At 42.3% G+C, this 17412-nt stretch overlaps 1 protein-coding gene across 1 annotated transcript; it reads right to left on the bottom strand.

The window, feature by feature from the left end:
* Positions 1-2347: 2347 nt before the first annotated feature.
* Positions 2348-6829, bottom strand: Golgin97 (Golgin 97). The gene is made up of 8 exons (XM_065220005.1): positions 5640-6829; positions 5154-5576; positions 4990-5088; positions 4098-4261; positions 3882-4031; positions 3707-3827; positions 3280-3648; positions 2348-3215 (listed from the first exon to the last, which is right to left on the bottom strand). Exons 1-8 carry the CDS (start codon positions 6174-6176, stop codon positions 3054-3056), a joined length of 2025 nt encoding a protein of 674 aa, XP_065076077.1. The 5' UTR covers positions 6177-6829; the 3' UTR covers positions 2348-3053.
* Positions 6830-17412: the final 10583 nt, after the last annotated feature.

A 17412-nucleotide genomic window follows, 5' to 3' on the forward strand; every position in this document is an offset into this window, starting at 1 on the left:
TTGTGTTAATATCAAGCTTCGGGAAGAATAGGGCGTCGTCTGGAGTGTAATGGTGCAATGACACCAGTTAAATTTAAAGCGACAGTACGGACAGACAGACATAACTCTCACAAGTTGTTCATTGAACAAGCATTTAACGGTAAATTTAAGTGTATCGTAGTGGGTAGTACCATAGAGGTAACTCTAAGACCAGAAGGTCCCGAAGAAACAAGCTCAACTTTTTGGTTCAGCTCTGGTACTATCTTCGGACCCAAGCCAATCGATTCACCCCTCGAAACATAGGAAAATCCACTAACCCCTCATTTGATCTGTCAAACTTTCATAGCTTGAGCTTGAGCTTGATTGACCGCCCACGGTTGCTACTCTGTTACTGCCAGATCAGCTGTAATTACTCAGAGAACCAATAGACGATGCTTGGGACTAGCAATCATCCTCAATGTGTAAAAACTGGTGATCTTAAATTAGGCAATACCAGCGCCGGCCGCGCCCGAACACAGGTCAAGAAAGGAATGGGAAGGATTGTGTTGACATGACACTCGCTTTGATGGAAGCCGAGAACACCTCTGCACTTCCACGAGGAATCACTGGGATGTTGGATAAGAGGGTTGGGTTTGCAGCAGGGTTCGTTTTGGTAAACGATAAGCTGAATTGATGTCCTAACGATCATATAACGCGAAGGAGTTGGGACTAAACCCACGGTCTTCTGCTCAGTAAGCAAAAACGTTTGCCACTAGGCAGACGAGCACCTATTTAATCACCGAGTTGCTGTTATTACCATGTAGTCATGCTAACAAATAAAACGATTGATGAATCTTGAATGTGGATGGGTCTGAGATTAGACTCATGATGTTCTGCTCAGTAAGCAAAAACGGTTGCTCTAAGGCCACCGAGCCCCTCATATCACATAATACCGTTGCTCAAATTTGTGTATCTATTCAAACCCGGAACCAACGACAACAACGAGTTTCGCAAAATACACGATACACAAGCGATTTTACCATAAATCTCTTTGATATGTAAGGACCTGGGACCGCGTTTTTCTGCTCTAAAAACTACGAAAAAGTACTTAGGCCTTCATTAAGTTCCACTTTCACGCGACGTTCAATGACAGGGTCCTATCCAGGATTACATCTGAAAAATCCAAATCTGGCCAACGCCCACCCTAAACCTAAACCTGTTCTAATCCACCTGAAATGACTAACGAATGGAAGACTTTGACTACCTCGCCATGCAATAGTCTCATTCCGTGCCTTATGGCAACTTGATGATTCTATTGCGCTCATCTTTTGGCACCACCCAGGGGAGACTTGGTCCTGTACCCAATGCTTAACTTATCTCCATTCCACTCAGCTACTCGCAATTTCTTGTGATATAGTGGGCGGAATATTATTATATGAGACAATTCAATGCAGACGTCTTTCCAAATTTGGTAGATCGACAGGTAATCGGTGAGTTACCACGATAGTTGCTATTCAACAACTCGACAACGTCCCATCGTCAACGACTGCTATGAGAATTTCCCATTGCAGACGCCAACGAAATGACGTCATCGAGCTATCGATCAACTACCCTGGTTATCGCCTGGTACCTTATAGCACGATGCTAGGAGGCGAACCGGAAGAATCGATGAGCTACCTCTCCCCCTTTGATCTGTCAAACTTTCATAGCGAATCAAAACAAACGACTAGAATGGGGAACGTTTATCGATTTGCTTGGGACCAATAGGAGGCTAGTCAAGTGTTGAGCCAATTTGAAATCGTTAGTTTCCACTGGTTGCTACCGCCATCTGTTCAGCATACTATCCACCACAGTGTATTCAACAGATGGCGTTAATATTTTAGTGACGATGTTTTACAGTGAGAAGTATTTAATTTGTTATGTCTGTTTGTCTGTGGTAAAGGGTAGCTTGGGGATCACTGAAATTTATCGATTGAATCGAACGTGGATAGTATTTCATAACCCGTCATCATACACCACAATAGTAGAGAAATCATCAAGTCCACCGTTCATTCATCTCTAATAAAGTCTCAAACGTAATGTGGGCGAAAGCGGAACGGAAACGGTAAGTTTGGCAGTTGTCGAAAATGACATCAAGATGTCTAACTAAAAACGATCTCATTCTTACCGAAGCTAAGTTCCGACAACTGGCTTCTTTTTGCTGTTCTTTGCAGTTTCTTCAACCACACACTGCTCAAAATTAAAAGAATCAGCGGCTGGATCAAAAACTTGATCCAAATCTAAGGTTGTCTTATCTTGTCTCAGGTTGCGACAAGTAGGTTTACTCAGATCGGGTTCCTCTGCTGCCACTTCCATTCCGCTTTCGCTGTTATTGCGTTCGGGTCTTAACTTTGAATGGTATCTTCCTTTATTTCCTTCCATTTGTTCAGCTTTTATCCGAATTGCAAAGTATAAATACATCCAATAATGCTATCACGGTTCACTTTCTCCTCTTTTCTCATTCTACTAATGATTCCATCTGGTTGTGTTGATTATTATTGTTTAGCTGGGAAGAGCACACTATGTAATGTTGTGAGATGCAGCCGGCCGTTTAGCTACACTGTTAAACACAAAGATCATTAAACAAACTAACTGGCTTGAGGTCAAATCAAATATGGTGGGTAATAAAACTTGTAAACATAACAGTCTAATGAAAGAAGCTAGCGAGGCTCTTAACTAAAGCCCCACAATGTATATAGGAATGTAAGGGTTGTATAATGGTCAAGCATCCGCTGTTATAATACTCTCTAGAGGCGATTCATTGTTGATTACAATACTCAGGGGGTAATTAAATAAGATCTATTGGTGAGATTAGTGCAATTTGTTTTGATATAATCGTTTTCGTGATGGGTATTTGATTATGTGTCAGAGTTTTGCTTTTCCAAATAATTGATTGATTTTGTTGTTTCTTCATTTGTTTGTGAATCATTCTTTTCGCATATATTGCCATAAAGATGAAAATGTTTTGAGGAAAGGGAAGAGCAGGGCTTGCGATAGGTTAGTTTGAAATACTTTATGTAAAAGTTCAATAATCACTGCAGTTTGGTAGGTTTTTTTTAACTTGGTGGTACTGTTGATAGTGCGATCTGAGAGTGTTGGCCACGGCGACTTCCGAACCAGCTCATCTTCCACGTCAGCGTATCCTGCAGGAGTTTCTCCTCTTCATACGACAAGTGCAGAAGAGTTGCCACGGCTTTGACAAGCTGACGCGCTTCCACCTGTCAAAACAAAACACTTAGTTATCATTGGTTGCTGAGATGACTCAAATAAACAGTTGCTAACCTCTCGACTAGTGAGAAATTTTATTATCACATGTTTTAAGTAGCGGAAATTTACTTCATCCATGACGATCGTCCCGCTGCTGTCATTGCCAAGGGCAACTTTCTGTGTTCCATTGTGATTGGCGTGGGGCTTACTGTTGCTATGGTTACTGCTACTATTACTATTACTACTAGCGTGGCTAATGGCACCATTTTGCTGTTTACATCCGACGCTTTCCTGTTTCTCCTTCGAATTGGATCGCTCGAAATGATGTTCGGAATGTTTCAAGTGTTGACCACCGCCGACGGTGGTGGCGCTGTTGTTATTATTTATCTCTTCTTGGAGGGTCTTTTTCATGTCGACTAGCCGTTGGTTTAGAATTTTTATGATCTAAAATCAATGACAAGTGAATGCATGCAATTGTAAAAGAATATTTGTGTGAGAAAACCTTGTTCTTATCTATTAATTCCGCATGTAAACTATCTAGGGAAGCCAGTTTAGCGTTTTGTTCGAGATTAGTGCTCATCAGTTCGTCGATCTGCTTGCGAAGCTCATTGACGGTGTTTAATCTGCAATATGATTAGCATTATCTAAAAGTCAAATCAAAAATTCTGAAAACATACTTTTTATCTAACTCCCTTTGCAAAAGAGCCGCTCGATCGTGCAAGTCTTGTGCCTCTTCTTGCTCCTGACGAAGTTCTTTTCGTAGAATTTCCTCTTTTTGAGAAATCTCTGCATTTTTCATGAGAATCGAAAGCTTCTCTTGCTTTTCCCTGCGAGAGAGAAATTGATTTTATGTAAGTATTTTTATCAGAAATTGTGCCAAACAAAAGTCATACATCGAAAGTTGACCATTCAGTTCGCGGACATTGTCCTCCAGTTGCAAAATTTGCGATTTATAGGAATTCATTGACCGGTCGGATCCATCCAGTGAATCCAGCAGCCTTTGCTCGGTTTCGGTGAGATTCGTTTTGATGCTATTCAGTTCCAGCTGCAATTGTTCCTGTGGTGAAGAAATTCCAAACCGTCAGATGAATGGCCTGCACGTGCGTTGTGAAACATTTCAACCCTTAGCCGAAATGTTTCAAATCGACTGTGATTGCAAATCTGACAGGTGAGATGTTGTTGACTTTGGGGTTGTATATGTATTTACAGGTGAAACAGCGGCGTCTTTTTTGTTTTCATTCATCGTTTATGGATAGATTTGAAAGCGAAGGTGAAAAAGATTGCACAAACCAACAAAACAGTGCAGGAAGTAAGGAAATGAAAATAAAACAAAAAGCTTAAAACATATGCGATATACTTTTATTTAGTTGTACTTGTTGTCATACTTTGATTTTGGTAACACGTGATGTAACTTAACATAATAAATTGTAAAATCAAAACGATTGTTAGTACAAAACAGAACCCATTTAGCTAAGGAACTATGTTTTCATGTGATGTCGATCCATCGATTAAGTACAGTTTCGTACAAGCGAAATGCAAAACTGAGGAGAAACAGGCTCAACCGAAGGCAAAACACTGATAAGGACAACCTAAATGTGCAACAAACCAGAACACACCATACTGATAAGGTAAATTAAGCGTTTCTCCAACTGAACTGGTTGGAACGTGTTAGTGGCCCCCTTTTCCAATGTTTCTTAAATTTGGACTACCTGTTTCGATTGCGATTGTTTGTGTGTGTGCGTGCGCGATAAAACTGCCATCGTGTCACTTGTTGTGTTTACTTACGAGTTTACAGCTCATGAACGTAACTTCCTCTTCGTGCTGCTCGCGAGCTTCCCGCAGAGCGGAGTTAAGTTCGTCTATTTCTTCGCTCATTAGCGTTATCTAGAATGTCAAGAAAGCTGCCTTACACATCGTGGTCAATTACACGTGGTTTTTGAGTAAAATACCTTATTATCCCTTTGGGTGACTTCGTTCCTGGTCTTTTCGAGCTCAAACCCAAGCTGTTTGACTTTTTCATTGAGATCATCCTTCAACTTGAGAGCGTTGTGCCTTTCGCGGGTTTCCTCGGCAACCTGTCGGGACAGTCGGTTAACTTGAGTTTCGAGGGCAAGATTTTGACCACTCCATCTACTCTTGATGTCCGACAGGTGCAGATGAGCTTCCTCCAAACGCTGTTCGAGTAACCTTCGTTCCTGCAACAGCGTATGAATCTTCTCGTCTGTATTACCGGACGTGAGCGAAGCACGGCTCTCCTCCAGAACCTGTATGCGGCTCTTAAGGTGACGGTTCTCCTCCTCGACAGCAGCCAGTGTCGATCGGAGGTTGTTCTTCTCGATACTGGTGGAGTGCCGAATGTTTTCAAGCTCGTCCTAAAACAACAAATGGATAATATAAACTCTGTCTATCTGTCAATTCTGTCAACTCTGTCAAACCTGCAAATCCTCGATCATAGGCTCGATTCCACGCACTCGACCTAGCTCCTGTTTCAGACCCTCCACCTGTTGTTCGGCCGCCTTCTGATGCGATATCCGATCGACCGCTTCCTGTTCCCTGAACAGTAGCATACTTTTCAGTTTTGAGATCTCCTGCTGCTGCAGGTTCTGTATCTTATCCTGTTCCTCACATAGCAAGTCCTTCTGAACCTGCGCCACCTTCAACGATTCTTCCAACAGCTTGTATGCCTCTTCCAGTCTCAGCTTTTCTTCCTCGAGCACCCGAGTCTGATCCCGCAGTTCATTGCACTGACCGGCCAACTCCTGCAGCTGAATCCTCGTGGCACTGAGTTCCGCATCTTTCTGCTCCAGCAGACTCAGCTCATCCATCGATGCCATACTGGTCAACGATTCTCCTCGACTCCTCTGGTGCCGCTGACCTATAGCCGACATTCCCGATTGCGTGCTTCTCGATGGCAGTGATGTAACATCGCTTCCGGTCTCCTCTTTAATCTTATTCTTCAACGAAGCGAACATGATCGCTTCCACTCTCGGAAACTCCTCCCCAGCCAAAGAAAAAGCAGAATGCAAGCCTCCGCCTCTTTCTCTTCTTACTATTGTTTAATTGGTCGCCAAATTGCCACTGCATTCGATCGATCGACGATTGTTGCAAAACATGTTCGGCTCATTCGAGAAAACAACCTTCAATGAAACTCTTTATTCAGCAATCAGCTTGTAGAACTCTTCTAGGATCGACTCGTTCGATCCGAACCCGCTAACGAACTGCGTTTGGAGCAGGTCTTTGATAATTTTAAAACTATAGAACCATTATAAATTCTAGTTTCCCGATAAGAACAACTTGTTTACGGTCACACTTGATCGTGTTGAATTTTTTTCTTCTCTCTGATTCACACAAGGGAAAATGAAAGGAACTCTTTTTTTTTGTCAATTCATTCACCAAAAAGACGATACGAAAATCTACGGAATGGCACAGGAATTTCCACTGTTATCACTAACCGACGGCACAAATGACTAGAACGAGAGGGAATGTAGTTGCTTAAACAATAAACTGTGCTTATTTTCCGGTTTTGTACACTGATATTTTGCGAAAATGTAAATACATAACTTTTCGTCGGCTTAAACGTAGAAGAACACGACCGATCTGTGATGATTTTTTTTTTCGTGGATGAAAAGTTGATTTTTGACGTTTACCGTTCGGAGGGAGTTGACAGTTCACTAATATGCCGAACGGTTATAGGCGGCGGGGGTGGAATGTTTTGACGGACGGTGAAACATTGCGTGTGAAATATTTCAATTGAATTTTGTAGTTGATGCATTCGGGCTTAGATGGCCGTCTTTGCAGTTCTAATAGGAAATGGGTTGATTAGTTGGATTCTGGTACGTGCTATTGTTACGGGATGTGAACTTATGTTGCGCTTATCGCCAAAAATCAGGTCTGAAGTGTCGTGACTGGACCGAGGTTTCCAGCCTCGGCCACGGCTACACGAATCAATGGTGCAGCCCCCTCGGCTGCTGCTGCTTCCAATCCTGCTGCTATTGATGCTGCTGTTATACTTATGCTAGTCGGTCTTCTCCAAAAGAATGCCGTCAACGAGTAGTAGTAGTAGTAATGTAGTAAAATTATGTTTATTTCTGTTGATTCTTATAGTACATTGATTTAACATTTTAATTGATCAGCCTACCTGGCTCTTCATCTTTGTGTCAGTTGATCTCGCATTTAATATTCTTATTTAATACTAGCTGAGAGTGCCCGGCCTTGCTCGGGATTCAATATTAGCTTGAGTTTATGCGCCAATTAAAAAAAGCATGCTATATTGTACGTAGCCCCCTCCCCTTTATCTAAGGGGCTACTCCCTATGACCGCCACATGCCAGATTTGGTTCCATTTGCTTGATTAGTTCTCGAGTTATGCAGAAATTTCTGTTTCATTTGTATGGGAGCCCCTCTTTACAGAGGAGGGAGGGGTCTCGAACCATCATAAGAACCTTTCCCTGCCCCAAAAACCCCTGCATACACATTTTCGCTCACGCCGATCTGTTCAGTAGACAGACAGACAGACAGACAGACAGACAGACAGACAGACAGACAGACAGACAGACAGACAGACAGACAGACAGACAGACAGACAGACAGACAGACAGACAGACAGACAGACAGACAGACAGACAGACAGACAGACAGACAGACAGACAGACAGACAGACAGACAGACAGACAGACAGACAGACAGACAGACAGACAGACAGACAGACAGACAGACAGACAGACAGACAGACAGACAGACAGACAGACAGACAGACAGACAGACAGACAGACAGACAGACAGACAGACAGACAGACAGACAGACAGACAGACAGACAGACAGACAGACAGACAGACAGACAGACAGACAGACAGACAGACAGACAGACAGACAGACAGACAGACAGACAGACAGACAGACAGACAGACAGACAGACAGACAGACAGACAGACAGACAGACAGACAGACAGACAGACAGACAGACAGACAGACAGACAGACAGACAGACAGACAGACAGACAGACAGACAGACAGACAGACAGACAGACAGACAGACAGACAGACAGACAGACAGACAGACAGACAGACAGACAGACAGACAGACAGACAGACAGACAGACAGACAGACAGACAGACAGACAGACAGACAGACAGACAGACAGACAGACAGACAGACAGACAGACAGACAGACAGACAGACAGACAGACAGACAGACAGACAGACAGACAGACAGACAGACAGACAGACAGACAGACAGACAGACAGACAGACAGACAGACAGACAGACAGACAGACAGACAGACAGACAGACAGACAGACAGACAGACAGACAGACAGACAGACAGACAGACAGACAGACAGACAGACAGACAGACAGACAGACAGACAGACAGACAGACAGACAGACAGACAGACAGACAGACAGACAGACAGACAGACAGACAGACAGACAGACAGACAGACAGACAGACAGACAGACAGACAGACAGACAGACAGACAGACAGACAGACAGACAGACAGACAGACAGACAGACAGACAGACAGACAGACAGACAGACAGACAGACAGACAGACAGACAGACAGACAGACAGACAGACAGACAGACAGACAGACAGACAGACAGACAGACAGACAGACAGACAGACAGACAGACAGACAGACAGACAGACAGACAGACAGACAGACAGACAGACAGACAGACAGACAGACAGACAGACAGACAGACAGACAGACAGACAGACAGACAGACAGACAGACAGACAGACAGACAGACAGACAGACAGACAGACAGACAGACAGACAGACAGACAGACAGACAGACAGACAGACAGACAGACAGACAGACAGACAGACAGACAGACAGACAGACAGACAGACAGACAGACAGACAGACAGACAGACAGACAGACAGACAGACAGACAGACAGACAGACAGACAGACAGACAGACAGACAGACAGACAGACAGACAGACAGACAGACAGACAGACAGACAGACAGACAGACAGACAGACAGACAGACAGACAGACAGACAGACAGACAGACAGACAGACAGACAGACAGACAGACAGACAGACAGACAGACAGACAGACAGACAGACAGACAGACAGACAGACAGACAGACAGACAGACAGACAGACAGACAGACAGACAGACAGACAGACAGACAGACAGACAGACAGACAGACAGACAGACAGACAGACAGACAGACAGACAGACAGACAGACAGACAGACAGACAGACAGACAGACAGACAGACAGACAGACAGACAGACAGACAGACAGACAGACAGACAGACAGACAGACAGACAGACAGACAGACAGACAGACAGACAGACAGACAGACAGACAGACAGACAGACAGACAGACAGACAGACAGACAGACAGACAGACAGACAGACAGACAGACAGACAGACAGACAGACAGACAGACAGACAGACAGACAGACAGACAGACAGACAGACAGACAGACAGACAGACAGACAGACAGACAGACAGACAGACAGACAGACAGACAGACAGACAGACAGACAGACAGACAGACAGACAGACAGACAGACAGACAGACAGACAGACAGACAGACAGACAGACAGACAGACAGACAGACAGACAGACAGACAGACAGACAGACAGACAGACAGACAGACAGACAGACAGACAGACAGACAGACAGACAGACAGACAGACAGACAGACAGACAGACAGACAGACAGACAGACAGACAGACAGACAGACAGACAGACAGACAGACAGACAGACAGACAGACAGACAGACAGACAGACAGACAGACAGACAGACAGACAGACAGACAGACAGACAGACAGACAGACAGACAGACAGACAGACAGACAGACAGACAGACAGACAGACAGACAGACAGACAGACAGACAGACAGACAGACAGACAGACAGACAGACAGACAGACAGACAGACAGACAGACAGACAGACAGACAGACAGACAGACAGACAGACAGACAGACAGACAGACAGACAGACAGACAGACAGACAGACAGACAGACAGACAGACAGACAGACAGACAGACAGACAGACAGACAGACAGACAGACAGACAGACAGACAGACAGACAGACAGACAGACAGACAGACAGACAGACAGACAGACAGACAGACAGAACACGAACGAACGAAAGTTCACTCCCACCCTAGAAACAACATCCTCGAAACAGTTCTGATCGACTCAGAACTACGCAACCTCGAAGAGATCACCCAAGCCTATCGTATCGCAGATTGTGATGTCTTCTACCATCACCCAATTACACACGTTTGAGCTTATCAAGTTCACGTTCCTTTGCAGATGTAATACCTTCCACAAGGTACCACCAATCAAAACCCATGGCCATATCATATCTGTCATACCTCGGAAATGGCGCACGATCCAGATAAACTTCGCATCTGCAGTTCAACTGTACCCTGTGGTTGTTTTTGTTCAGCTGCACGCCCATGGGATTTTGCCAAACAGCTAATTACATAGTGTCGTCATGCGTCATGCACTTTCGAGATTTAGCCAGTCATCGCACCGGATTCTTTTGAGACGAACTAGTGCAACAGAAGAGTGCAGATTGGATCGTTGATGGGATGTACTCATGGAATAGATTGTTATTGCATTTTTGATTGCATTGATCTGTTCCTATAAATCTTATACTGTTTCGCTAAGGCTATCGTCAAGAACTGATGGAGTATTTGGGGTTAATACGTATCGACATCCCCGAATAAGTACTGGGACTTGTATGGACATCCCTATAAACTCCTGTGGATTCCCCATCGAAGTCCATACCAATTGAAACCAATGACCGGCAAGGATACCTAACGTTGGAGAAAACTATAAAATTTTCATCCCGGAAGACCCTTGGCAAGACCGGGATTCAAACCTGGCCGAATTACAAAACCCATCACCCACATCCCCTATGATGTGTTTTTTTTCTATATCGTTCATTCTGCATAACAACCTTGTAAAACAAAACAAAAATCCTCCGCAGCTGACACAATAATTGTCATCGTTCAAAGGATTTTTGTCCATTCAGTTAGCCTAACGCATTCGCACCGTACCGTCGTACTGGACGATCTTACAGGCATTTGACCAACCGTTGCTGGAGGGAACCCATTTTGGCCATCTTGACTGTCGTATCAACCCTCTCGACCGACCATGGTTTGGAAGAACTCTGTTGGCGTGAAGCTATTCTGGACGAAACCACGAGCCGCTGGGATTTTATTAGTTAACTTAGTTTCATGGTGCAGACTGGTGCAGCAATACTCACAGCATTTTCCTAACCGGAATCCGAACCCAATGTGAAGCCCAATGGAGTAAACAAAGAAGTCAACCTTAGCAACGATTGGCAAAACGTGAACTCTCGACAGTGATGCTGTTTTATATTATGTTGATTTGTATCCTACTTGTCAACGTTTGTCCTAAAGTGCCGAATAGTGTGCCATGCTGTGTTTCGGCACAGTGTGCAGAGTTGATTACCCCTTGGCATGAACATTTTTTCGAGATCTCGCATATCTGAGAAACTAGTATAGGATTGTTCAAAATAATCAATTTTTCATACATTTTCAGAACTTCTAACAATGTCACTGAAGCAGTCGACACATTCAAGTTTGTGCGCCCCACAAACGTTTGTTTGATCGTTGACACCAAGGTGCACAGAACTGATAATCAAACCTAGGTACATACACGAAATTCATTGCCAATCAACTAAAGAAATTCAAATGCAGCAGCGAAAGCAAAATGTCCAAAACTTTCGCATTTCCATTTGTAGGTACAACTTCGCAAATTTATGCAATCATTTCGATTCAATTCGGATTTTTTTCCCCATCTTCTTTCGGTTCCACACCGAGAAGCCCTGTGTAAATTCAGTTGTTACATGAAGCGATTGAAAGAATGCACTGCAATGGTGACAAAGTAGTGTGCGATCCGCAGTTTGGCAGTTTCCAAATAAACCACCATCAGGTTCGAAAAATTCAACTTCGTCTCGCTCTCTCTGTGTTGTCGTTTACCACTTACAGGAATGCCTCGAAGAGCGCGGTGGGTTGTTCAGACTGCCTTGCAACCGAGGGGGGCGACTCTATCTACGGATGCAGGAAAAAATGTGTTTTGCTGTGGTTAGCTGTGCGCACGGTGAGTAGATAGAAATAAGATTTATGACGATTCTGGACATTTCCTGCAAAAAGATGAGCGAGATAGAGTAGAGAAATTAAAGAAGATTTTTCGAAGATTGATTCGCTAGTGTGAGATCAATTTGAGCATCTAGAATTGAGATTTATATGTATCGCCCCCTCGCTTGTAACCAATCTTTCTGATTTTTTTAAAATGTGATTACGGTCAATATTTACCCAAGCAGCACACTTCCATCGAAATAAGTTGCTGCAATTTGATTTTGACTGAAATAAGTTGCCCATAAGTAATGAGAAAATGGTTTTTGCAATATTAATACGATGAAATTCATAGATCACTATGGGCATCAAAATTACTGATTTTTTTTTAAAATTTGTATGGGCCATGGATAATTCCCAACCCCCCTAAACTGTCTAGATAGTGCCTACACCTATGAACAGCCTCTTTTATTTCAAAAATTTCACATAACCATAATTCCAAATCTTTCTCATTCATCTACAAGATGGATGTTTAAGATACACTTTGGTGCAATAAGCCCACTGAAAAATTGCGTCGGTTTCGTAGAACATAAGAAAAGATTTTCAAAAAAGGAGCTGGCAAAATTGAGTCATTACTGTAGCGGAATAACCACAGTGGATGGTCTGAACCAGCCACCGCGTTCTCGTGGGGATTCCTGTTCATACCATACATTTAATGGTTGTGCAGATAGTGTCAGCAGGGTAGCACACCGCACCGCGTGTGGTTCACAATAGGGAACGACGAAAACCATTGACAGCCGTTGGTACCGTCGGATTTTGCCAGACCAGCAAAAGCACCAAGCAAAATTGAATGTGATGAAAATTTAAATTCCTGTCTTACCGTAAAATTTTCTTCGCTTGCTGTGTGCCTTCTTCGGAGCTGTAGCGGAAAATGTGGTATGCACATGGAGGACGCGTCGGACGACGACTGTATTTTTGTTAGTTTAATCGCCTACCACGTTTGCGACCCTTTTGCTTACGGGTTCAGTCCAAGGCCGATTCCAGAAAACAAGACAATCCCGATCGTTTTTGGGTGGTTTCGAATGTATTTAGGAAGGTATGCGAACAGGATAACTCGTGCAGAGAGGGACTTTTCAATCTGATTAAATTTTCATAGATAATGTGACTCCGCTGGCTGAAATCGCCCAACGACGACGGGTTGTTGCTAGACCGCAATAGAAGTTTCTCGGTTTTCCCCTGGATAAGCCAAGAGGAAATGGAAAATCCACACGCGTCTAAATGTGTGTACTTTTCGGATTGTGCTACGTACCGATGCAGACTAACTGGTTGGATTCACTTTGAGTTGAAAAGCCAATATACCCACGCCACAGTCGAAAGAGATTGGACATAACATTCCGAGCCGATTGCCACTAACTTTGGGTCGTCGTCGTCGTCGGTTGCCCGCCGTCTAGTCGGAAGGCAAAAGTGGGTAACAACACCTGAGGGGATACTAAATGGAAATCTCGTATTGATCTTCTCATTTGAATAAACTGAATTTGACTACTTTGGAAGCACTGGTCTTGCAATTTGAGATGACACGTGTGTTGATGATGTTGATTTGGTATGTATTCTGTCCTAATTTCAAATTAAATTAATTTCGAATTCTGCAGAATTTTACTATTTGATGCCTTATCTAAATGAATGAATGTTGCGTTAGGGTGCTGCATTTTGAAAATATTATTATTTTGTTTTATTATAGTATAGGGAAATATTCTTGGACTTCCCTTGCGTTTCTTCTCAAAATTCCATTCAAATTATACCCGCAAAATTCGATTTACTTGGTATTCTTCTCAACACCCCCTTGGAAATCTCTAAAGAAATCACTTTTCCCCGGAAGCCCCTACCAGGTAAACAAATACTAAATCAGCACCGTTCAAATGCAATTGTAGCCGTTCAAATTAGCGGGGTCCTACATGAATGCCTGAAAAAATTTTAATAGAGAGAGAGAGAGAGAGAGAGAGAGAGAGAAGAGAGAGAGAGAGAAGAGAGAGAGAGAGAGAGAGAGAGAGAGAGAGAGAGAGAGAGAGAGAGAGAGAGAGAGAGAGAGAGAGAGAGAGAGAGAGAGAGAGAGAGAGAGAGAGAGAGAGAGAGAGAGAGAGAGAGAGAGAGAGAGAGAGAGAGAGAGAGAGAGAGAGAGAGAGAGAGAGAGAGAGAGAGAGAGAGAGAGAGAGAGAGAGAGAGAGAGAGAGAGAGAGGGGAATTGTCACTCCTTGTCCTAACATTTTGTGGATAGTGTGATGGGTTCTTCTCCCCACTCATAGGGGCATCTTTCAGAACGATGGCTCGTTCCACTTTAGATTGTATGATCTTGATTGCTGGATGGAGATTCTTCTATCCCCTGTCGGTTTCGCATCTAGTGTTTCTCATCATCATCATCATCATCTCATCATCATCATCATCATCATCATCATCATCATCATCATCATCATCATCATCATCATCATCATCATCATCATCATCATCATCATCATCATCATCATCATCATCATCATCATCATCATCATCATCATCATCATCATCATCATCATCATCATCATCATCATCATCATCATCATCATCATCATCATCATCATCATCATCATCATCATCATCATCATCATCATCATCATCATCATCATCATCATCATCATCATCATCATCATCATCATCATCATCATCATCATCATCATCATCATCATCATCATCATCATCATCATCATCATCATCATCATCATCATCATCATCATCATCATCATCATTCATCATCATCATCATCATCATCATCATCATCATCATCATCATCATCATCATCATCATCATCATCATCATCATCATCATCATCATCATCATCATCATCATCATCATCATCATCATCATCATCATCATCATCATCATCATCATCATCATCATCATCATCATCATCATCATCATCATCATCATCATCATCATCATCATCATCATCATCATCATCATCATCATCATCATCATCATCATCATCATCATCATCATCAATCATCATCATCATCATCATCATCATCATCATCATCATCATCATCATCATCATCATCATCATCATCATCATCATCATCATCATCATCATCATCATCATCATCATCATCATCATCATCATCATCATCATCATCATCTCATCATCATCATCATCATCATCATCATCATCATCATCATCATCATCATCATCATCATCATCATCATCATCATCATCATCATCATCATCATCATCATCATCATCATCATCATCATCATCATCATCATCATCATCATCATCATCATCATCATCATCATCATCATCATCATCATCATCATCATCATCATCATCATCATCATCATCATCATCATCATCATCATCACATCATCATCATCATCATCATCATCATCATCATCATCATCATCATATCATCATCATCATCATCATCATCATCATCATCATCATCATCACATCATCATCATCATCATCATCATCATCATCATCATCATCATCATCATCATCATCATCATCATCATCATCATCATCATCATCATCATCATCATCATCATCATCATCATCATCATCATCATCATCATCATCATCATCATCATCATCATCATCATCATCATCATCATCATCATCATCATCATCATCATCATCTCAGAAGTTCCATGAACATCTCGGAAGATCTATGAGAATTTTGGAAGTTCTATAAACTTCTCAGAAGCTTTATGGGCATCTCGGAAGTTCTATGATAATATCTGTGGATCTATAAACACTGTGGAAGTTCTATAAATTTCTGGGAAGTTCTATGAACATCCAGGAAGTTCTGTGAACTGCGCGGAAGTTCTAGGAACATCAAGGAAGTCAATGAACTGCTCGGAAGCTCTGTGAACTGCTCGGAAGTTCTGTGCATTGCTCATATTCTATGGATATCTCGCAAGTTATACCAACATCTCGAAAATTCTATGAAGTTCTTGAAAGTTCTATGAACTGGTTGGAAGTTCTATTAGCTGCACGAAAGTACTATGAATCGCTCGTAAGTTCAATTAGAAATATGTCTTAAAAAAATAAAATAAAATAAAAATACATCTAGGAAATTTTGTTCTATGAGAATTTTGGAAGTTCTCTAACTTCTTAGAAGCTCTATGTACATCTTGGAAGTTCTATGATAATATCTGAGGTTCTATGAACACTTCGGAAGTTCTATGAATTTTTGGGAAGTTCTATGAATATCCAGGAAGTTCTGTGAACTGCTTGGAAGTTCTAGGAACATCTAGGAAGTCAATGAACTGCTCGGAAGTTCTGTGAACTGCTCAGAAGTTCTCGAAAGTTCTATGAAGTTCTCGAAAGTCCTATAAACTGCATGCAAGTTATATGAACTGGTCGGAAGGAAAAGAAAAGAGCGATCCTTAAGGTTCAATTTACTTTGATGCTTTATGGAAAATTTCAAAAGCAGTTTTTTCCGACGCATTATTTCAGATTGCAAAAAGCTCGCACTATTCGATTCCTTTTCATATTTTACACAAAATGACGCGAGCTTTTTGCAATCTAAAATAATGCGTCGGAAAAAACTGCTTTTGAATTTTTTAAAAATGCACCAAAGTAAATTGAACCTTAATAGTGTTGGTGTTCTGTGAATTTGTCAGAAGTTCAGTGATATTGTAGGAAAATAAGTGTTATATGATTTTTTCGGAAGATCTATGAGCTTATCGGACCTTCTGTGAACTTGCCGGAAGTTCTGTGAGCTGTTGAAAGGTCTCAACAGTCCAGCAATTCAAGTCACGTCTCACAGATATTTTTTAAAGATATCAGATTGACCAAGAATTATTCCAAAGGCCTTGATCGGAGATCCCCATTCATTGGATATTTTTTCAAGACTTCAGGTTAATCAGGTATTGTTTTGAAGATCTTCAACTGTCCATAAATTCAAGTCACGATTCTCAGATATTCTCTCAAGATATCAAGTCGACCAGGAAATATTTCAAAGACCTTCAGTTCATCAAATATCTTCTAAAAATCCTTTGGATATTCTGTCAACACTTCAGATTTGTCAGATTATTGTGCTGAGGATCTTCAACAGGCCAACAATTTAAGTCAC

This window comes from Ochlerotatus camptorhynchus, unplaced genomic scaffold, assembly GCF_037179485.1.
Source record: "Ochlerotatus camptorhynchus isolate MF236.1 unplaced genomic scaffold, CSIRO-AGI_Acam_v1.1 ptg000114l, whole genome shotgun sequence".
NCBI lineage: Eukaryota > Metazoa > Arthropoda > Insecta > Diptera > Culicidae > Ochlerotatus > Ochlerotatus camptorhynchus.

What these genes read in the sequence shown, in the direction of transcription:
- Golgin97 (XM_065220005.1), bottom strand. Translation starts at nt 6,176, where the DNA reads ATGTTCGCTTCGTTGAAGAATAAGATTAAAGAGGAGACCGGAAGCGAT. An exon ending in CTATGATCGAGGATTTGCAG is followed by an intron (nt 5,577 to 5,639) that starts GTTTGACAGAGT and finishes TTGTTGTTTTAG; the next exon opens with GACGAGCTTGAAAACATTCG. An exon ending in AATTAATAGATAAGAACAAG is followed by an intron (nt 3,649 to 3,706) that starts GTTTTCTCACAC and finishes CATTGATTTTAG; the next exon opens with ATCATAAAAATTCTAAACCA.